The sequence below is a fragment of the Anabrus simplex genome, chromosome 7, assembly GCF_040414725.1.
Source record: "Anabrus simplex isolate iqAnaSimp1 chromosome 7, ASM4041472v1, whole genome shotgun sequence".
Classification (NCBI taxonomy): domain Eukaryota; kingdom Metazoa; phylum Arthropoda; class Insecta; order Orthoptera; family Tettigoniidae; genus Anabrus; species Anabrus simplex.
The window spans coordinates 95,010,750-95,034,598 of NC_090271.1; the positions used below are offsets into that span (position 1 = coordinate 95,010,750).

The window sequence follows — 23,849 nt, forward strand, 5'->3', positions numbered from 1 at the left end:
TTATTTTCAGTGGACATAATAATTGAACATTAAATGTTTTAACAGGGTTGAATTTTGCTATGTTGTATTTACATTAAGAATACCACAACCTAATGAAAAACACTCAAGATAGAGATTTTAGATTCAATGCAGAAACTATGACTGATAGTAAGTATAATAAATTGTCTTAAGCTATGCTCAAGTTTTGGGGAGGGGAGTATGTTAGGGTTATAAGAAACATCTATTGAAATTTGAGAAAATTGGACAGTGAAAAGAAAAAAAACGTATGTTATCTTTGTATGTTCACATGTTTATTTGTTGTACTTCAAAGTGTAATATTTTAAAAAGAACTTGTTTTATTTCCATGTGTGTTTAAATGAAAAATATCTTGTTTCTTTGGTATGTATGTTTTAAAAGAAAATTTTAATTATTTGGTTTTTGGTGATTTTATGTATAAATCAAGGGTTTTCTTATAACTTTTTAGACATGATGTACTTGCACGTGCAAGGTTTACAGGATGCTTCAAGGAACTTCCTTTTGCATCAGTTAGAAAATTTCTTGAAGCTACGTGCAGCATTTTGTCAGCAGTTCTTTCTGGGCCTTTACTGGTCATAATAAAACATTTTGCTACTGGAGGATGCTAGACATGCGGGCACGCTCATAGGTTGTTTCATGATCTCACCACTTCCGGTCCTGGCCACTTGGTCATAGCCAAGCTTGTTCTCTCTGTCTTGCAGTTCTGACAAGCAATGGGTGAAGTTGTCTACCCCACCTGATGGGTCCTTGGCCTCCCAAGGTAAGCACAATCTCCTCCTTATTTCAGATTTTCAAGTTTCAAATGTAGCTTTAATTTAATTTTTCTTACCTCTGGAGTTTGCCCCAAATTTTCTCCCATTCACAAATGTTAATTTCACATGACTTAGCCCGCGTGGTTGGTCATATTCATTTTGTGTTAGAGGCACTTGCCTTTTTTGGTTTCATAAAATGTTTTATATATAAAATTTCATTTCTCTTTTCTTTGGTTGTAATTGTACAAATTTTCATTTTCCCCAGGGTGTGCCTCTAGTAATTCAGTGTCCTCTTAATATATTCTCGTTTGGTATGAGCTCTTTGTCCTGAAGTGTTTTACGAAAGGCTGCTTCCTGAATGGGCTCTGTATTAAGATGTTTATTATTTTTGCCTTCTCCTTCTTTCATCATGTTACTTTCCATTATTATCATGCCTTAAAATGTAGGCATCATTTGTGAACATGTGTTACTTTTATTATTACTGATCCGGGGTTACCCGTGGAGCAGAAAGAGGTTAAAGAAGTTGCCAGGGTGAATGGGTCTATCTACAATATCAAGGGTGAATTAAAACTTTAAAATGTTATATTTCCTTTCCAAAAACAAACTTAACAATATTTTTCACTGAGTGAACATAACAACATACCAGGTACAAAAGCAATCTTCAAACAAGACTAGAAAAATCCAAGATCAGTGAACTTTATAGATTCTGGGCTTCAAGCCTGTAGTTTTACAATTCCAGAGATACCGGATATCCAGTTTACAAAACGTTAATTAAAAAAAAAAAGGGAACCATTAAATCAAGGGTAGGAATCCCATAAATCAAGAGCACTTGCTCCCTCAATTACAATGTCAAGCCTTCCAGAGGCACCCTTCACAATTACAAAACTCTGAAAAGAGCTCACAGGCTCTCCGTTTTTTCCAGCCTACTTGAGGCAACAACAAAAACCTTACACTCTCTGGCCTTGCAGGGCCCAACTTACAAATTGAAACAGGGGTATCTCGTACCCAACCTACAGGGCCTTTGCGTAAAAGAAGATGTTAAGTAAATGGCCCGAAACACAAACTGAATGGAGGCGTATCCTGCACTCCAGATAATGAAATATAAAATCCTACAGGGTTCTTGGCTGATGAAACTGGGGCTATTCCCACACTACTGAGGTGGCTCGCATGGAAATTACTTTAATACATTAAAGAAATGAAAGGTTGCAAAAACGTAGCCATCTGAAACCAAGATGAAGTGGAGCTCGAGAGGGTAACTCACTCTCTATCCCCGATTTACAGTTAAAGATTTATGGAGTTCTTACATTAGCCAAAAGAAAAGTTACATTTTAGAAAAGTATGGTTACAAAATTAAAGAGTCGGACCTTTTCCTCGGATTAAACTGCGGAGGTAGAAATAAAGAATGAAGTTATGTGGCCATTACCTTATAGATGTTCAGCTCACTGAAGAAAGAGGCGGCCCCATCTCCTGCCTTAACACACACACACATAGAAAGGTGACGATCAATTGGCAAGGAAACATGAAATTGTAATTGAGGGAGTGAGTGCTCTTGATTTACCTATCAAAAGCTGTAGGTCAATAGTGATACAGTCCTTTTGACCACCTGAATCTAAAATATCTGCTATGTCTTGTTGGGTTCCTACAAATTGAGCCTCATTGGAATAACCTTTCTGAAACCTGAACAGCCTTCTATCACACCAGTTACTAATTTTGCAAACATGTCTAATATAAATAAACAAATATACAGATTATAAATACACAAATATACAGATTATAAATACACAAATATACAGACATCTGCACTGACAAGGAAATTATCCACAATAGCCCTATGGGATACAGTCCAGGATACACACTAAATTGATATTAAAGACCACACAAAAAAACATACCTCAATGCAATGTCATTCTCAATGAACAAAACACAATTCAAATCAGTTTCAGGATATTTGATTCACTCTCACAAGATCCACCTACTGCAAAGCCCTGAAAATTTAGTCTAGAATCCATTTTACATAAAGTCCCTTTGCTATAAGTAAACGTAACTAAATGAACTAAAATGCAAAGTCATCTCTTTACAGGCCATGAAGACACTGGGAGGGGTGCAAGGTAAAGGCTTCCACTATCCATAATCTTGACACTGGGTAGCCTGGAGTGGTTAACTCTATGCCCAGCCATCTTGCACCTAGAATTAACTTGGTGCTCATTTTTTATGTAGGCTAAGTGTACCTTAGGGCCATGTATACCTCCAGAATCTCATTTCTTAAATTTTTTGAATGTAATACATCATGACTGGAAGCATTCTTTGGATAACTGCAGCTATTGAAAGCCAGACCTTCATTTTTAAGTATATTTCATACTTGTTCTCTATATTTATCACATCAGGATTTACAAAAACAGCTGTAATTTAATTTGCAAGAATGGCAACAATATTTGACTTATTGTAATTCTTCAATCAATAAAATAGAAAAAGGTGGACTAAATGGCTAGTGAACACTGGACATCAAATAGATTTCATAAAGACAGATCTCACAAAGTGGACCAAATATCCGCTGACCTCCTCCTTTTTTGCTGTTTGTCTTACACTGCATGATGATAGGATAGGAAGCGACCCTGGCTATAATTAAGGTACAGCTCCATTTTTAGGCCTGAGGCTTTAAATCGCATACTTACACAATCCCATTATCCAAAACTGACTTTCAAACTGTATTGTACCAAGTGAGATGACTGTGCACTTAGGGTCATGCAGCTGTGAGCTTGCATTCAGGAGATAGTGGGTTCAAATCAAACTGTTTGGCAGCCCTGAAGATGGTTTTCCATGGTTTCCCATTTTCACACAGGGCAAATGCTGGGGCTGTACATTAAATAAGTCTCCGGCCACTACCTTCCCATTCCTAGCCTTTTCCCATCCTTAAGTCGCCAAAACTTTGCCTTTCTTTTTTTTTTGCTAGTGGCTTTACGTTACACCGACACAGATATGTCTTATGGCGATGATGGGATAGGAAATGTGTGAAAATGGGAAACCAAGGAAAACCATCTTCAGGGCTGCCGACAGTAGGATTCGAACCCACTATCTCCCGGATGCAAGCTCACAGCCGCGCACCCCTAACTGCATGGCAGCAACTCGTCCAGTCCTTTGATGTGTTAGTGTGTTGTTAAATAACTAGCAAAATAAAACATGTAATGTTGGCAATGGTCACAAGACAAGTGTTCTTGTCCCAGGAATCAGCTCCTGAAGTTAGCTAAATACACTAGTAGAAATGGAGAATGTTACACCACAAAGACCTTAATATAATATAACAAAGTTTGTTGTATGTGATTCCTAAGCCAAGTAGGTGACCTGATTGCAATTTCACTATTATGCAAGCATATTTTGTAGTAAGACAAAAACTGTTCAAACAAGTTCACAATTTTATGAATAAGTGATGATGCTACTGTTGCTGATTATGATTTTGATGATAATTTTAATAAGATTTTGTGAAGTTTCAGGTAGACTGAAGAGTACAGCATGCCCAGATGAGATGCACAACCAAATTTTAGCCTCCTCTCCCACTTTGAGAAGGGTTGCATAATTAGCATGAGGGACATAGAGGTATCATACAGACTGATAGCTCAGAGAGTTGACTGTAGTGCAATGACTTTAGAACAAGTGGTGAGAAGACTCAGGAGAATACTGTCACAATAAGAACATGCACAGATCCTTTCAGACAGACCACAGCAAGAGAAGGTCATCAGACTGTGTGTGATTGCCCCTGGTGAATAGGCAGTGGAACAGGAAGTTGAAATACAAGCAGCAGGTATAACCATCAGAAACAGGCTGCTTGAAGCTGAGCTCAGATCACGACTTAGAATGTACAGTAGTGTGTTCCTTCAACACCATATCACAAACAGCAGAGACTTGCATGGTGAACAGTTAGAGAAAACTGGATAAGTGGCTTTCTGTGGTGTTTAGTGACAAGTCTCTCTTCTGTCTTAGGCACTCAGATTTACAATAGCACATCCATGGAAGAACTGGTGATAGGGAAAATTCATTGCTGTTTTTTTTTTCTTTTTTTGTTATTTGCTTTACGTCGCACCGACACAGATAGGTCTTACGGCGACGATGGGGTAGGAAAGGCCTAGGAATTGGAAGGAAGCGGCCGTGGCCTTAATTAAGGTACAGCCCCGGCATTTGCCTGGTGTGAGAATGGGAAACCACGGAAAACCATCTTCAGGGCTGCCGACAGTGGGGCTCGAACCCACAATCTCCCGATTACTGGATACTGACCGCACTTAAGCGACTGCAGCTATCGAGCTCGGTTTTCTGGTTTTTAAGAGGCATACTCCCCTACTACCAGCCCAACTCATTGGCTGAATGGTCAGCATTGAGACCTTCAGCTCAGAGGGTCCCGCGTTCGATTCCCGGCTGGGTCGGGGATTTTAATCACCTCTGATTAATTCTTCTGGCCCGGGGACTGGGTTTTTGTGTTTGTCCCAACACTTTTCCCTTCATATTCAGACAACACAGTAAACTACCAACCACCACAGAAACATTCAATAGTGATTACATCCCTCCATATAGGGTTGGCATCTGGAAGGGCATCCGGCCATAAAACTAGGCCAAATCCACATGTGCAATACAGTTCGCACCTGCAACCTTACAGGTGTGGGAAAAGCGGTAGAAAAAGCTCTCCTACTCTCAGATGACTATGGTGTGGGAAGCTAATGCATATTGACATCAGGACTAATTAGATTGTTGTTCAGTAAACAACCACTGCCTGCCAGTATAACAAAAGAGTGGTAGACACTCTAGTCATACCCTTTATAACCACCATACCAAATGGCATGATCCAGCATGATAATGCAAGAGCACATACTGGAATTTAGACCAAAGAAACCTTAAAGGATATAAGTTAAGGATCCTAGACTGGTCTGCCCATTGCCCTGATTTGTCTTCAAAAGAGCATGTTTGGAATCCCATCGGAAGGTGTTTGTTGTCATACCAGACTCTAGCCACAAATCTTACAGAACTGACACAATATCTGCTTAAGACATTGAGACGAGTATCTCAAGAGGACATTCAAAGACTTCAATGTCATCATGAATACAAGAGTGCATGCATACCTGAGGTGGTCACCCCTCTTACTAAAATTAGCCACTACATTTGGAGGATCATTTCCAAAATGGATAAAAGTTCAATGTTACTTGTTACTTGATGATGTACAAGAAATGCTTCACGGTGTAACACTTCCAATTTCTGCTAGTGTATAATCAGTTTACAGCACTCCACTATAACTTGCATATTATCATTACAAAATGAAAGGCAGCTTCAAAGAACAGATTATGAGATGCTGGTAAGTTAATCAGAAATGACAGGTGAACTTTATAATGAGTACGCTCTTCATGAGCCAGTATTTTGAGGATGGAATAAAATAAAAATTTTCCTGCAACTTACCGTGGCTGTATCTACCAGACAATCAATGACATTGATTTTACTAGAAACCGGAATACGTCTGTCATGAAGTTCTTTTTGCCATGATTGCTGAAGGTAAACACGGAATTCTTGGTTGAATGGTCCTGCATATGAGAGAAATCCCGTGAGGAGTAGAACATCTCCAACTAGGCGCTCAATCTCAGCTTTAAACTGTGTTGACTGATCAATCCATCGTGTGCGTTCTCCAGCCAATCCATCAATCAAGTCTGCAGCAGCATTCATTTTTCTCTTACAGCTGTCTGCTTTATCTACTAGTACCTAAAACAGTCATTTCAATTTGAGTTTTAATATCTGACCATTAACCCTAAAATCTCTCAAATTCAATAACATTCTACAGACAGAGATATGTGTAAACAATTTAATTATGAGAAATGAATTTAATTTTGTTGGTCTGTATTGATGATTGACCATATTATATAATATATGGTATTGAAAGGGCGGATCTGCCCATCCTTTGAAAGTAAACAATTTATGTTACGAGAATTTCTTCTTCTGCTGCCATTTTCCTACAACCTGGTAGGGTTATGGGTGCAAACTGTGTTGCACATGTGGAGTACCTCAAGGCTGTTAAAAAGGTGCTGTTAGTTATAATTTCAAATTAGGTTTATATGAAAAGTCATTTGATATGGTACTGTATATGTCCAATTAACAAACATTATGAAATGAAAAGCCAATAACAGCAAAAGTTCTTTGTTTGAGAATATTGTAATTTAAGCTATGGGAACTTCTTCTTCTTTTCTTTCTTCTAACACTTTTTTCCACAAGTAGGTAGGGTCATAGTGCAAACTGTTTTGCACATGTGCAATACCTCTAGGCAGTTATAAAAAGGGTGCTGTTGCTTATAATTTCATACTGGGTTTATATAAAAAGTCATTTGATATACAGGGAAACCTGACCACAACGTAACCTTTAAACAGCAGAAACCTGGCCTTATTCTGTGGTCCCATGAGATTAACATAAAAATACATATAAAATGACCTATACCTGGCGGAACCTGTCCAACATGTGAATGGTTTTACTGTATACAGCAGAAAATATTACACAAGCTTCTCCATAAAGTACCTATGAAGATTGTAATCAACATAATCCACGCTTAGAGTTTGAGAATTTAGACTCAGAATGACTCGGAACATTGTTCACTTTGAACTAAAGTAAATTAAGCTCAGTTAGAAGAGCAGATTTTCATTATGGCAAATGATTAGTAACTTAGATACAGTATAATTCTGACAGTCAAAAATGGCATGCATTGTTTACAGAGTAGAGTAATAATAATAATAATAATAATAATAATAATAATAATAATAATAATAATAATAATAATAATAATAATAATAATAATAATAATAATGGCGTATGGCCTCCAAAGGGGCCCAGTGTAGGTCATTTGAGATGACACTTAGGCGACCTGCATGTCTGTAAGGACCGGGTCCTACCTATGATGAAGACGGCACACACACCCAGCCCCTGAGTCCCTGGAATTTACCAACAAAGGTTAAAATCCTTGTCTCAGCTGGAAATTGAACCTGAGACCCCCTGGACCAAAGGCTAGGACACTAATCATTTAGCCATGGAGATGGACACAGTATAGAGTGCCGTCTGCCTTTTGCCTTCATGGCACCTTTCACCACGTGTTGAGCTGGTGAAGGGTGAATGATTATAATTACTGTATAACAACCACTTCCATTACGTAAACACATTCCTGGGTTCAGTAGTTTCCCATTGCTTTCCTCTCCGAGCCGGAGTTACTATTACATATCAGTCTGCCAAGCTCACTGAAATGCATCAACCGACCCTAAGAGCAACATTTTTCTCACTATTCAAAGCAGGGACTGGCTGCATAAGGAATTGGCATTACTAGCATCGCTCATACTTCAGTCATTTTCATATTGTCAAAGCCAAGGATAAGACTGAGACAGATCTATGAAAGTAACAAAAATTACTTTAGCCTATACCAGAAGACACTAGGTCCTGCCAGCAAAGGCCTGTGTTAACCTAGAGTAACCACACAGTATGGTACAGTAGTGAACTACGGCTTCTAGGAAAAGAGTGTTCCTTGAAATAAATAGGAAAATGAAAATCATAGATCTAAAATGAATGTAAAACAGATCATCGATAAATTTAAAATTGGAAAAACTCAGGTGTAGAAAATTATAAAATATAAAGTGGAAATAAGGCATGAAAAGTTAAGTGGAAATGGTTCTCAGAAAAAGAAACTGAAAGACATGGAAAACAAAGAGGTAAATGAAATTGTGTGGGAGTGGTTTGTCAGTGGTAGGGCAAAAAGAATCAGTGTATCTGGAACCCTGTTGCAACAAAAAACTAGAGTAGTAGCATAAAAATTAGAAAAGTGTGATCTAATGGCAGGGTAAAAAGTTTTAGAAAAAGGCATTGTGGTGTTTTCAAGACTATTTGTGGAGAAATTGGAGATATAAACTAAGACTGTTTTACAGAGTGGAATAAGAAAGTATTGTACCATGTTGGCAGGGTAAATAAGTAAATAAATGAGCACAGAACCTGGTTGCGTCCTATTTCTAAGATTTATTAATTAAGCACTACAATTACAGTTTTATACACATATAGACGATAGCCAAGCTTACAACTTACACAAGTACACGGTTACAAACTTACACGGTTTGCACGCTCTCTCATTCTTCCTCAGTTTCTCACTTGTTCTCACACTACACAGTTTTACACTCACACACAGAGTCATCAATTATTTACACTACACTCTCTCAGCCACTCAGTCACACTTGCTAGTGCTGCCACGGTCCACAGCCTACACATCAGTCTCGCAGGTCGGGGTAGTATCCGCTGTTCACTCAATCCGGCGAATTTCGTTCGCAGACTGCACACGTCGTCACCCAGTGTTCTCTTCGCGCTGCTCCAGAACACCCAAGGTTCTTCTCCAGCAGCCGGCCCCAAGGGACTCACACACATACACACGACGTCAGGGAAACAGGAACGAGTCCTCGGCTCTAACAGGCAGATACTCCATCAGGCTGCACTCCCCCAGGCCATCACTGACTGCGTTCCAGCGAACTCAATCTCGCTCCCACTCACTCACTAACTGGCCCTCACTGACTGCAGGCAGGTCGTTCCTCTCTTATATACCTGCGCTGGTCCTTCTAGAATCGTCCAGATGCTCGATGGATTCAGGAACCTCGCGAGATGGAAGACTCCAGATTAATAGTCGAGTAATTTCCGTTGTCCCATGCGGCGCGACCACGGATAGAAGAGAGAAGGGCTGGCCCAGCGCTTAAGTGTTGCTCGCGATTGGCGCGGTCGAGCATAAGGGGGGTGGGGCGATGGATGATGAGCTCGGCCTATAGCAAGTTGACATGGCGGACACTATAAATATTACATTGCCCCCTCCTTAAGGCTGCTCGTCCCGAGCTGCTCCACGATACTCTGCAAGACGGTTTGTTCGGTTGGCCACCACCTTCCCATGGGGATCCGCTGGGTCCGGTCGACGGTGTCCTCGTCCCCGTTGATAACGATCAGCAACTCCTCGCATGGCAGCCGGAACTTTGGTGGTTTTCCTTTCGTCCACTCCCACGTCTACTTTCAGGACTTGAGCGCCTTTGTAGTCCCCTGGTGCGATGCCCGGGACTGGTTTGCTCGCCCCAGATTTAGCCCCGCTGAATTTCCTTTTCTTCCAGGGTGCAGAATTTGATGTTCGTACTGGTACACAGCTTCGTGCCAGAACAAGTGTCCTGGTCAGGTGGCATCCTCGTTCATTGGTCATCGGTTCATCTTCCGTTGCTGCTCCATGTCTTAGTAGGGGTCCCTGCAGCTGTGCCGTTGCAATCGCTGCCGCTGTCTCATGGCCATCATCAGAGCCTCTTCGTAGTTCTGTTTCTTGCCGACCATCCTCCCTGCGCCACATAGTTTATCACAGGTGTCAGCCGCCATAACTCTTCCACAATCACGTCGCCTAGTCACTCGATCTCGGCGTCAATTATCCGCGGCGTTATATCTGTGCGCTGAGTCCTCTCCTGCGACTGGACTGGGTAGGTGGCTCTCGGTTGGTGGACACCGTACCATACATCAAGCACTCCCACAACCTCCTCGTAGGACGAACTTGGCTAGGGGCTGCGTTGAACTATCATCTTCTGTACACGTAGTCCAGCGATCGGGTATTCGGCACTCTTCTTGGACGTCTATCCGGTCTCGAACTGGGTCCGGCATGTTCTCTTGGAAGTAATCCCATCGTCCTGTAGGGTTTCCATCTTCATGATGATGGAGCCGCCGTCGCTGCTAGCAGGATTCATTCGCATCTCCACAGCCATCGTTTCTGCACACCGGGCACTCACGTCCACTGCTGGGCCTCGAACTCTGGACTCCACAACCGCGAGCATCTCTTCGGATCCCTTCTCGTCCAGTTCGTTGTCATCCCGCACATCGTCATCGTCGACCTCGGTTTTGAGAGGGCACACTTCGTTTTCTGACTTTAACTGCTCGCTCTTCCATTCACTTGAGTCTGTTTTCAATTGGTCCGGGTTTGATCTCCGCTCAGATCTCAGTTCACTAATGAGTTCGCCATAACCAGATAAAATTTTATTTTCAAGTTCACTAAACTTGCTTAGAAAAGTCTGGAGCTGTTCGGAATTAATTTCACTAGTAGAAATTTCTGTCGACTACAAAATACGCTACCAGGTACTCGATTCTGACACCAGTTTTAATGTAAGAGTTATCCACCAGTTTATCACACTTGTCCATCCCACTTCTGACGCCAGTTGTACCGTGTTGGCGGGATAAATAAGTAAATAAATGAGCACAGAACCTGGTAGCATCCTATTTCTAAGATTTATTAACCAAGCACTACAATTACAGATTTACACACATACAGACGATAGCCAAGCTTACAACTTACACAAGTACATGGTTACACACTTACACGGTTCGCGCGCTCTCACTCTTCCTCAGTTTCTCACTTGTTTTCACACTACACAGTTTTACACTCACACACAGAGTCATCAATTATTTATACTACACTCTCTCAGCCACTCAGTCACACTCACTAGTGCTGTCACGGTCCACAGCCTACACATCAGTCTCGCAGGTCGGGATAGTATCCGCTGTTCACTCAATGCGGCGAACTCCGTTCGCAGTCTGCACACGTCGTCACCCAGTGTGCCCTTCGCGCTGCTCCGGAACACCCAAGGTTCCTCTCCAGCAGCCGGTCCCAAGGGACTCACACACACGATGTCAGGGAAACAGGAACGAGTCCTCGGCTCTAACAGGCAGGTACTCCATCAGGCTGCACTCTCCCAGGCCATCACTGACTGCGCTCCAGCAAACTCAATCTCGCTCTCACTCACTCACTCACTAACTGGCTCTCACTGACTGCAGGCAGGTCGTTCCTCTCTTATGTACCTGCACTGGCCCTTCTAGAATCGTCCGGATGCTCGATGGATCCAGGAACCTCGCGAGATGGAAGACTCCAGATTAATAGTCGAGTAATTTCCGTTGTCCCATGCAGTGCGAAGACGGATAGAAGAGAGATGGGCCGGCCCAGCGCTTAAGTGTTGCTCGCGATTGGCGCGGTCGAGCGTAAGGGAGGTAGGGCGATGGGTGACGAGCTCGGCCCGTAGCAAGTTGACATGGCAGACACTATAACCATTATAGTATGTTCATTAATAGAGGGTTGCAAACCACAAGACATCACAAACTGCGACAAACTTGCTCTATTTTTCCAGGCTTTACCGAACAAGATATTTTGTCTTAAAGGTGAGAAATATTCAAGTGAAAAACATTCTAAAAAGCAGCTACAGTGTCACTGTGTGCTTTTGTGATGGGGGAGAGGCAAAAACTGCTCATGGTTGGAAACACTGCTTGATTGTGATGCTTCAAGGATGTTGGTATAACCAGACTTCTGGTGACATGATGAAAACTGAAAGAAGAAAAAAAATAGGAAGGAGTGTAGATGATTGCTGCAAACATGGAGGAATGGGTGCATGAACTTAATAACAGGATGAAAGAGCAGCATAGGCATGTCCCCTTATTTCTGAACAATTCAACACATCACCTACACCTCGAGCTGTCCAACATAAAATTAGCATGGTTTCCACTCAACAAAACAACCTTTCGATCAAGACGTAATTAAATGCACAAAAGTAAAGTACAGAACTTTCCTGATGCAATCAATGTTAGCAAATAAGGATACCAACTTTATCTGCTTCAGAACTTGTAAAATCCATTTCTGTACTTGATGCCATAATTTGGCTTGCGGAAGCTATTAAACACTTATCAAAAGAAACTGTTAAGTTCTGTTTAAGAAAGGTGTGGTTGACTTTGACTGGTAAGGAAATCCATGAAAACATTCGTAGTGATCCAAATGACTTACAAGTTGCCCTCAATCACATGAATTTCGCAAACATTGAAGTAGAAGACTACGCTAGTATTGATGTGAATATTCCTACAGAGGCTGCGTATGTAACATGAATCATTTCATTGAAAATCACCAAGGAGTTGAGTTCACTCAGAAACTACAATCGGTGGATGCAGAAAACTGGGAACAACTGCGCAAGGCCCTGGTCAAAACAGCTAAAAAGACGGTTCAGCCCAGAAAGCATGCTTGGTGGAATAGTGAATACGATGCGGCGATAAGGCAAAAACAGTTCGCCTGGCAGAAATGAACTCGCTAAACAACTAAGTCAACTGGACAAACTTCTTGAATGAGAGAAAGTGTGCAGCAAAAACCATCCGCAGTGTTAAACGTGCTTTTGATAAACATCAGCTGGCTCAAATTGAGCAGGATTTCAAGAAGAACAATACACGCAACTTTTATAAAACATTTAAAAGCAACTTGAGGAAATACGACCCACCGAGCCTACAGTTCAGTGATTCCAATGGAAACCTAGCCCATAACGACAAGGAAAACTGCCGGATCCTTGCAAAATACTTCGAATCCCTTCTTAACTGTGAGGCCCCAATGTCCAGACACACATTTGAAAATAAAACAACAGTTCACCGAGATTCAGCTCCACCTACGAAAGAGGAAGTCAGACAGGTTATCAAATCCTTGGAGAATAATAAAGCGCCGGGTGAAGATTCAATAATAGCTGAATTGTGGAAGTTTGCTAGTGACAATGCAGTGAAAAAATGAATGGACATCATACAAGAAATCTGGAATAGTGAAAGACTTCCAAGTGACTGGACATCTGCCCTAATCCACCCACTTCATAAGAAAGGCGACAAGTCGAATGTTAACAACTATCGTGGCATCTCCCTCCTACTTATAACCTACAAAATTCTCTCGAAAGCTCTTCAAATCAGGGCAGAAGAACATCTAGATCCAGAGCTGGGTGATTACCAAGGAGGTTTCAGGAAAGGAAGGTCGTGTGTGGAGCAGATTATGAATCTGAAATCTGTCCTTTCATATCTTAAACTAAGGGGCAAGCCTTTTGTAGTAACGTTCATCGACTTTAAGAAGGCCTATGATTCAATTGATAGAACTACCCTACTTCAGATCTTAAAGGAATTTGGCTTGGACGGTAAAACAAGAGTGATCATCCAACAGACCCTCACCAACACCATCTCAAAAGTGAAGTTTAGAGGAGAGATTTCAGAGGCCTTTGAAATACGGACAGGAGTTAGGCAAGGAGATGGTCTCTCACCTCTGTTGTTCAACTGCGTTCTTGAGAAAGTGATCCGTGAATGGTGCAGAAAAATGAGTTATGAAGGAGTCAAAAGTGGAGTCAGACTAGGCCACAAGAACAAGAACCTTTCAATTGATTGTCTAGCATTTGCAGATGATCTCGCGGTTTTCGCTGATTCCTTGGATGTGGCCACGAAGCAGATCAACCAGCTTCAAACACAAGCTGCAAAGGTGGGCCTCCAAATCTCCTTTGAGAAAACGAAATTCATTACAAACATTAAACTGGTGCCAAGTGAGCTAGAAGGGACTCATGGGAAAGTCAAGCGAGTTGAAAAATTTAAGTATCTTGGTGAATGGGTAGAACCTAACTTGTCCGAAAAAGAAGCCTTTTCTTCACACATGAATAAAATGGAAATGGCTTACCATCTGACCAAAAATGTCTGAATGCAAAAATCAAACACTATTGAGAAAAATCTTAGGTCCAGTCAACGACAATGGCGAGTTTAGGAGACGGCACAACCAGGAGTTGTACTCGCATGTGGAGAAAATAACTGATGTGATGCGAAAAAGGAGGATTACTTTTTATGGACACATGGCCCGAATGAATTCAACACGGTTAACCAACTGCATTTTCACATTCCTCCAAGAAAAAAAGGCAAAGGGGGCAAGGTTCAGTGAGGTACAGAAAGATCTGCAGGAGATTGGGATCTCATTTGAAGATATCCAGGAGCGTGTCCCACTTAAGAAAAACTCCAGGAACATCAGAGTTTCCTAACAAAGCCGAAGATGAAAACTGGAAAGGCATGAATGGAAGAGCGAAAGGAGCAACACCATATACGAATAAAGGAATACTGGACCAACATTAAAGCTCAAGGGAAACAGTTGAAATGACCTGGTCCTTAGTTGGCCGAAATGAAACAAGAAGAATTTATGTCTTGCCTTAACTTTATGATTTTGACTGATGATGGTCTCTAGCAAGACCGAAACTAGTTTCAAATATACGTAATTTTTTAGGTGAAAATAAATGAGTATTGAATAGGTGGAAACCTTTCAGCTCTTGTTTTACGTTATATTCCACATAGTCGAGCATCTTGTCTCCTTACTCCCAAGTCTTCCCAGCCCAAAATTTGCAACATTTTTGTACCACTACCCGTTTGTCGGAAGTCACACAGAACAAATCATGCTGCTTTCCTTTGGATCTTTTCCAGTTCTTGTAACAGGTAGTCCTGGTGTGGGTCCCATACATTGGAACCATACTTTAATTTGGGTCTTAAGAGACTTTTCTTTACATCATTACTACAACCCCTAAATACTCTCATAACCATCAGAAAATATCTGTAAACTTTCTTAACAAATTCATTAATATGATTAACCCAATGAAAATCATTCCTTATATTAACACCTAGGTACTTACAGTGTTTCCCATGAGGCACTATCACCCCATCAACACAGTAATTATAACAGAGATGACTTTTCATTTCGGTGAAACTTACAACCTGACTTTTCATCCCATTTACCATTTTACCATTGTTCGCTCTCCATCTCACAACATTGTCTAGGTTCCCCTGCAGTTGCTCACAATCCTGCAACTCATTTACTACTCTATACAATATAACATCATCTGAGTCATCTATTTGCAAAACCGGCCATCTCCAAATGGTTAAATTTTTCAGGAGATCGAAAAAACGTATAAAATCTAAATAAAGAGATTTAGAATTATTTGTATTTGCTATATCACTTATAAATAGCATTGAAATGAATGTTACAGAAAGCCAATGTTTTATTCATATAATTATTTGAAATATTTAAGGTTCAAATTTGGAGATGGCCAGGTTTGCACCAAACTAAAGAAACTGAAAGATTGAAAATGTACAAAAAATGCGTTATTTAAAAGTTAACTTAAAAATTCAATGCAGTAAAAAAAGGCCAATGTATTTACACAAAATGAACCAGAATTAAATTTTCAAAAATTTAACGTTAAAACATTAAACATTAATGCCATTGTCTACACTGTGCTCACATGCATATCCCTCATCTTCTGGGTTGTTTTGTGGAAGGTTATTGTTATCAATGAGTTTTTTTGTAAAACTTAAGCACTTCAACATTTCTCCACTGAGTCCCAAAATGTTTAGTCAATAGAGATTCAACATCGTTTGCTTTTAAACTGTTTACTATTTTACCAGCATGTATAACATTTGTATTCATCATCAAAACTTTTTGCCTTTCTTACAAACACCTAATTTTGTTCCAACATCTATTCTGTAGTTGAGTTCACCTTGATTTAACAGTGAATTGCCTCCTTTTCATTTGGTCAAAATAACCCTTTTTGCAGCAGAAAATTTGAAGTGCCATTTCCCTGTAGGCCTGAAAATAGAAGTACATTCTGTTTTCCAGTCAAGGTCGGGAACATTGTCATCTTTTCCCAGATGAAATAATTTGCCATACTGAGAAAGAATATTATGAAATTCCTCAGGTTATATTATTTCTATTTTCTTTGTTTATATTTCAATGAGCCAGAAAACTCTATCAGATGGTAAAAATGAATGGCCTGTCACAGGGAAAATTAACTCAATTTCCTTAATGCTTTTAGGTGCCTTTGTGACAAACCAAAAGGAGAGCATTGATGTAACAGAATTTTTGTTCTGACCCCCACATCCATCAGCAAAACACCTTATAAAGTGAAACATTGGACATATCAGTAGTATTTAGCTTATGATAAAGCGCTGATGCTATTTCATTGCCTTTTTCTGGCCCTTTCAGGTGCCACTTCATTAACCTTAGTGTCCGTTTTTCCCAATATAATTATAATAGCTGCACAGTTTCTATGATAAAAACCACAACTTTCCTTACAACAGAACTATAACACCTACAATAGTCACCATGAATGATGTTCTTTCCCACACAATTGCTGCGATTCCTCTGCCCTCTAGTGTTAGAGGAGATGGCCGATATTGCAACTCATAACTATACGCGGACAGACGTGTTTGCAACTAACTCCAATTTTTGATGAAGTAAATAAGCTGGTTGGAAGCCGAGCTTTACCTTTTGTAAAAGTGGACAGAGAACACATTCAGCACAAAAAGTGGATTTCAGTTTTTTTGGGAGATGGCCGGTTTTGCAAATAGACAACTCGTCTGCAAATAGCCTTATCGGTGATTCCATTTCTTTATTCAGTTTTTTTCATATCATTCATATATATAAGAAAACATAAAGGTCCACCCCATTTCCCTGAATGTATCTTCCTATAACACTTCTAAACAAACCTCCTAATTGCAGGGTGATGGAACCAACTAGAGTGGAAAATATTCTAGACATGGTACTGTTAATCCAGATGAGTTCTATAGAGAAACTAAAGTGAGAGATGGTATAAGTGACCATTAATCTGTCTTTGTCATAGTTAAAAATAAATGTGATAGAAAGCAATGTCATAAAAGTAGGACTTTTCCAAATCAATCAATCGATCAATCAATCAATCGATCAATCAATCGATCAATCAATCAATCAATCAATCAATCCTGATCTGCATTTAGGGCAGTCACCCAGGTGGCAGATTTCCTATCTGTCATTTTCCTAGCCTTTTCTTAAATATAAATATAAATATAAATGTAAATATAAATATAAATATAAATATAAATATAAATATAAATATAAATATAAATATAAATAGGCAATATCATATGGTTGATAAGAGAGGCATAGGGAAATTTTTAAAAAGCAATTATAATCAATGGAAAATTTTAAACAGCCTATTGGATGAGTTTAAAACAATTGTTAAAGAGAATAACTTATACTGTATGTACCATTCTTCTTAAAGCTAGCTAGATTCTGAATGATGTTTTTCATGATTTGCGACTGCAAGCTAATACAGTTTTCCATCTTTATGGTCTTCCTAAGATTCATAAAGACAGAGTTCCCCTTAGACTTACTGTCAGTAATATAAGTTCCTCTACATACAACCTGGTCAAATACCTTGGTGAACTTTTTAAGCCATTAATAGGCAATAAGGCATCCATCAGTTATTCATCACAATTTATTGGAATTTTATCCAATCTGCATGTCTCTCCTGGTGATATTCTAGTCAGTCTTGATGCTGTGTCTCTGAACACTAGGGTTCCAATCATGGACACCTTGCCTCTGTTGGATAAAATCTTTTCTGGTGACATTGTTATTCTGTTTCATCTTGTCCTCACCACCATGCATTTCAGTTTTCATAGTAAAACATATGAACAAGTGGATGATGTTGCTGTGGGATCACCATTGGCACAAGTCATTGCTAATTTCTGTAACCAAAATTTTGGAGAGTGCTGTAGGCTATTCAATCTTACACACACAAGTTTTCCATCTGATTGAGATATGTCAATGACACATTTCTTATATGGCCTCACGGTGAAGACAAATTATCCATATTTTTGGATCACTTGCACAGCATACATCCAAACTTTAAATTTATTATGGAGACTGAGCGTGGAGGATGTTTGCCATTACTTGATGTTTTGGTTTCAAGGAAATTAGATGAAACTTGAGACATTCGGTCTGAGGGTAAAGGAACATCTCAGGCGGCAGAGCATGCCAAACATAATGACCATCAAACCATTTTTGTTGCAACATCTGTCATTTGCAAAGAGAAACATTTTATACATAGAATCATTCATGAGGCAATAGAAATTGCTTAAACACCTGAATAATTTTAACAAAGGGGACAGCTATATACTGAGTAGACCATGGTTATGCTCCATAGTTAACTCTTCAACATCTTTTTCCCTGATTCTGGAGGTCCTGGAATGAACTACATTTTGAACAGAGTCTTTCTGTCTTGAGTCTAATTACTATGGAGTGACAATTAATTGCCACTAACAAATTTCATTCATCTTTGTCATTACAGTACTCTGAAGACTATCTTGGTTGCAGGTTTGAATGCATCAGCATACAATAATTATTACACAATGTATCATCCCCAAAATAACATGTAATTTAGTGGTCATGGAAGTCTACATTTTAAGATTGCAATCAAAGGTTCTACATAGCTCATGGTGTTTCTTAATTAGGATCCATAGTCTGAACTGTCACTTGCTGACACATCTGATGTGAATGCACATTGGTTCTGGTGGATGTGAATAGAACCCTTGATTCAGTCTCCAGTGGCATGCTCCCAGATTTTGAGTGTGTATGATGTGAGTTTGATGCATCGGTAATTGTTACATTCTCGGACATCACTCTCTTGCTTGTAGATGGGCACAAGGAAGCTTGGATGGAACTGTTCTGGCATTGGGAATCCAGCGACGGGGGCATGAAAGGAGCCTTCCGAAGAGTGCTATGTAAGTCATTTAGTCATCCGCTGGGTAACAGTACTGTACTGGATGATCCTTTTAATTCACAATACTACTCTTATTACCACTGCACCTTGGCAATGAGGAAATCTCAAAATAAGCTCTTTGCATGGCCCAAATTTGCAGTCATGTCCTTTAGCATTGAAGGAGTATTATCCTGCAAAGAATAGTAAATGCACTGAGCATTCAAGAGAGATGCCCTTATATTAAAGGCGTGGACCTAACAGCTGAAAACCCTCACATTATACATGGAAGTGCTGTATTCATAAAGCCAATACCTAAATCCTGTCAGCAGTCTGAACACTTGAGAACAAGAAAGAAATTTGAACTCTTGAACTGTATGATCATATCAGTCTATTAGCCACCAACTGTTACATTCTCCTTTCGAAAACTAAGTAACTTCAGGAATCAGAAAATAAACTTTTGGTAGGGAACTTCAACTGTCACAGCAGAAATGGAACTGTGAGAACAGTGATGAAAATGGAAACCTACTACAACAGTGGGAAGATGTCAGTGAGTGTTCCCTCATACATGACAGCAAATTATCACCTTCCTTCAACAGTGGCTCCTGAAAAGAGAGGTTATTAACCTAGATTTGACTTTTGTCAACTGGGCGAGTTGGCCATGCGGTTAGGGGCACACAGCTGTGAGCTTGCATCCGGGAGATAGTGGGTTCGAACCCCACTGTCGGTAGCCCTGAAGATGGTTTTCCGTGGTTTCCCATTTTCACACCAGGCAAATGCTGGGACTGTACCTTAGTGAAGGCCATGGCCAATTCCTTCCCATTCCTAGGCCTTTCCTATCCCATCGTGGCCATAAGACCTATCTGTGTCGATGCGACGTAAAGGAAATAAAAAAATAGAAGACTTTTGTCAGTAATAGTACAACTCAGCAGTGTGTCAAAGCAGAATGTATCCCTATTCCAAACTCTCAACACAGACTGATTATGTGTCAGATCCATTCCACTGTTCGACCATAGTAAGTAATCTTCTGATGTAGGTATAACTTAAAATAAGCAAACTGGTCAAAATTTTCTGTGACACTGGACACTGTTGTTCAAGACATCAACCCAACCCTTGAGGCATATGACCAGTATGTTGATGCTGTTAAGAAGAGTTCCCGTATGCATATTGTCCATAGCCGTCATACCAGTTACATCGAAAGCCTGAATCCTGAAGTGAGGTAAAGGGTTCATACTTTGTTACTCTTCTAGTTTTTTGGCTCTCAGCCAAAATAGTTTTAAAAATTGCTGATAACAAAAGCTTGACTCTTTATTAAAACGATACAACATGTGGAATTTAAAAATATGTATTTTGTAAGGTGTGAGATAATTTGTAAATGAAACCAAAATTTCGAAACTGAAAAACATGTTCCTAATTTTATCCCCAATATTTTTTTAAAAAATTAAGCATCAATGTTTAGAATACAACTCAGAAACATAAATCAAGTGTAATACATAATTAAGTAAATGTTGTCTGGTATTAGCAAATTAGTTTCAAAGAATATCACTCCCAATAGCTGTCACAAATGAAGGTGACACAGATGTCACTGGAAGTTCAAAGTTCATGGCATAATTGGAAACATTGTGCATGAGATCCATTTCTCTCATTGCTTGTCCCCCAACTACGGTTTCTTGCAGAACTGGAACTCAACATCATATTCACTATCCTCTTCATCCATTGAGACAAACTGCAACCTGGCTCATCTTCTGAGAATCTCTTGCTTGAGCTCTGAACCTTCTTTATTCTCAACTAACAAGTCAGACTTTTCCTCTTCAAGTCTGTCCAAATACATAGATGCTGCTTTGGCTTAATTGACATGTAGTTTTCAGCCCCAGATGACTTGTCTGAAGGCTGTTTTAGTGCATTTTAGGAACTGGATACGGAACAATCTAACTTGAGTCTTCTCTTACAGTGCCCCTCAGTCTGCCCCTCCTCAACATTTTACTTCTTCTTTTCGTCTGTGGCATACACCTTTCCTTTGTGTGGAGTTCCAGTGATGAGGAGTGCAGAAACATGTCTGCTTGAGGATGCAATCTGAATAACAGGAACAACTCTAAAAATCTTTTTGAGTGGTCTGAATGCTGGAGATTGTTTGACTGTGTGTTGGACTACATAGGACTCTGTAAATTTTCAAAAGAAACATAAATGGATTTTTTTTCCAATGGCTGCAACCTAGCTGCAGAGCATGGAGGCAAGCATATAATGGATATGCCAGATTCTCTTGCTCTCTGAATAATATGAAAGTTTCTTGTGTAGGTGTAATGTCCATTCATCACAAAAACAACAGAATCATTTGTGCTTGGTTTCACAATGGCTACTTTTTATATGAAGTGTTTGAGACATTTACTGGTAAGGGGTCCAGTTATCCACCCACTTTCCGAAACCTCTCCGATGGTGCCAGGAGGCATTCCATCTAGAAGTTCAACCTGGCATTGCTTTTGGATGAAGATGAGTAAAGGTAGAATACATTGTCCAGCTGGTGACATTCAAGTGATGACAGTGATGACCCATCTCAGCAGAAGACAGTTTATGAACTTATTTTTACCTTCTTTTTTTTTTTTGTGGTCATTATCTTTAAAATGCTGGTTTTATTGACAATAAACAATTTTGAGGGTTCAAAATTTATCTTATCAAGCTGTGGTTTCAAAATTTTGAAAAACATCTGACACTTCCTCCATTAAATCCTCGGATTTGAGCTAGAGATAAATTATGAGGTTTTCTTGCAGAAAATTCAGGGTACCTTCTAAGAAACATCCTTTGCCATTTTCAACTAGCCCTTCCTTCTGTTGGCAAAAAAAAGTGCAGCAATTTGTTTCTTATTGCCAGTTGAAATGCTATTCTATTTAAATCAGTAAGGGTGAGTCTGTAAAAAGTATTTGCCATTTCTAAACAATAATTTACTAGAAGCTTTGAATTCCAGAAGATAAAACAGGTTATCTTCCTACTTTTTTCTGTGCACAATCCTTTGATGAAAGATTGATTTAACAAAGTCTTTCAGTGTTGCTCTTGGAACAGAGTAGATTTTAACTTTCCTTTTGTAACCCATCTTCTGCTCCCATACTGCTTTAATAGCCATCCCCATAAAATAAAATAAAGGATACTCTCTTAGTACTAAAGGAAAGTGTTTCCTAATTCCATCCACAGAGGCAAAATTAGGAGCAGTCTTAGGGGATGAATATTAGCAAGTTAACAAAATTAACATAGCGGACTGCTTCTCAAACCATGGTGAGATTCCACGCACAGTAAATTACCAGCTATGGTACTTAATAGTGCAAATGAATGTTTAGAATACATACTTTAGCTACTGCAGTAGTATCTTAATACAGGCAATAAAAAATAACTGAAGAAATTAAAAATATCAGTTGAAAATGACAAACACATCCAACAGTAACCTTGATACATACTTTTTACCAACTGCCACGAGGTGGCAACACCTGTTGGTGGAGTAATCTCTGAGGAGAAAAGGCATGAGGGGATGGAATATGGGCCCTTTACCTTAATCTCTCAGCTGGAGCAGTACTATGCACTGTTTGAAGTGAGTCCATTTGGTGATGATACTATCAGAGAAGCGCACAACTTAACCTCTTCAGTAGCCTCATTGAAGGAAGAGAGTTGAATCAATGGGAGAACTAGAGACATCTCAGAGCAAACAGAAAGCATGGAAACTCCTAAACAAATTCAACATAGACTCAACTGTGAGCAACACACACTCATGTTACAACTGATCCAATAACCCATACATAAACACATAAAAAAAGACATGAGGACAAATCCAAAGACCTATGTAGAAACTACCTGTAGTAATGAGCAAAGAGACAACTGAACTTACATAGAAAGTGGTATACAAACAATATGTAAACCTGGAAAAGTTACTGGTCTCAATGACATCAGAGTGGAACAAATAGAGAACTTCAGTGCAGCAACCAAAGAACAGCTTTTACAACTTTTTAACAACTGGTTGTGGAGCCTTGCATTCTGAAACTAAGGAGAAAAAACAAGCATTACAGCCATTTCAAAAGCCTGAAAAAGACTGCAGTGATCTCAAGAACTACAGACCAATATCCCTTCTCAGTCATCTACCTACGTATTTAAGATTTTTGAAAGGATGGTACTTGACAGACTAACTGAAGCTTATCATTCCACAGCAAGCAGGCTTCAGACCTTTGGGGCTGTTGTACCATGGGGGTTGGTTTGGTTTGGTTTGGTTTGGTTTGATTTGTTCTTGCTAGAATTGCACCTCCAAGCATTCTATTCTTGTGGAGTTCTTCAGTCTTTTGAAACTAATACAGGATTAATGCATTAGAAAATAACTAAACAAAGAAAACATTTAATATCAGATAATACAGTACTTGAAAAAGATAACATTTAATGGTGTTTTTCATGAAGTTGAAGCTGAATGCAAATGGCTTAAGGCTGATTACATCCAATCTCACCCTCTATTTGGCTATAACTGCCTCAGTTCAGCTTAAATCTAGGAAGAGTTTCTTCAAAACATCAAAGTCTTTAGAAAAATCTCCAGATGGAGTCTTTCTTTGTAAAAATGTAAGCATCAAGACAAGATGGAGCCAAGTAAACGACTGCCAGGTAGTCACGAGGACTGGGATGTGTGGAGATAACTCAACCACCTATGAATTGGTGTTGGCAGGCCTAAGCTACAAGCAGGATTTGATGCTTGCCAGTA

At 39.7% G+C, this 23,849-nt stretch overlaps 1 protein-coding gene across 1 annotated transcript in view; it reads right to left on the reverse strand.

Moving 5' to 3' along the window:
• Positions 1 to 23,849, reverse strand: part of kl-3 (dynein heavy chain 8, axonemal kl-3) — a 232,356-nt gene that overhangs the window by 170,424 nt on the left and 38,083 nt on the right. The window contains exon 3 of the mRNA XM_067151919.2: positions 6,201 to 6,497. Within this exon, the coding sequence (XP_067008020.2) occupies positions 6,201 to 6,497 (297 nt within the window). The remainder of the gene's footprint in view (positions 1 to 6,200; positions 6,498 to 23,849) is intronic.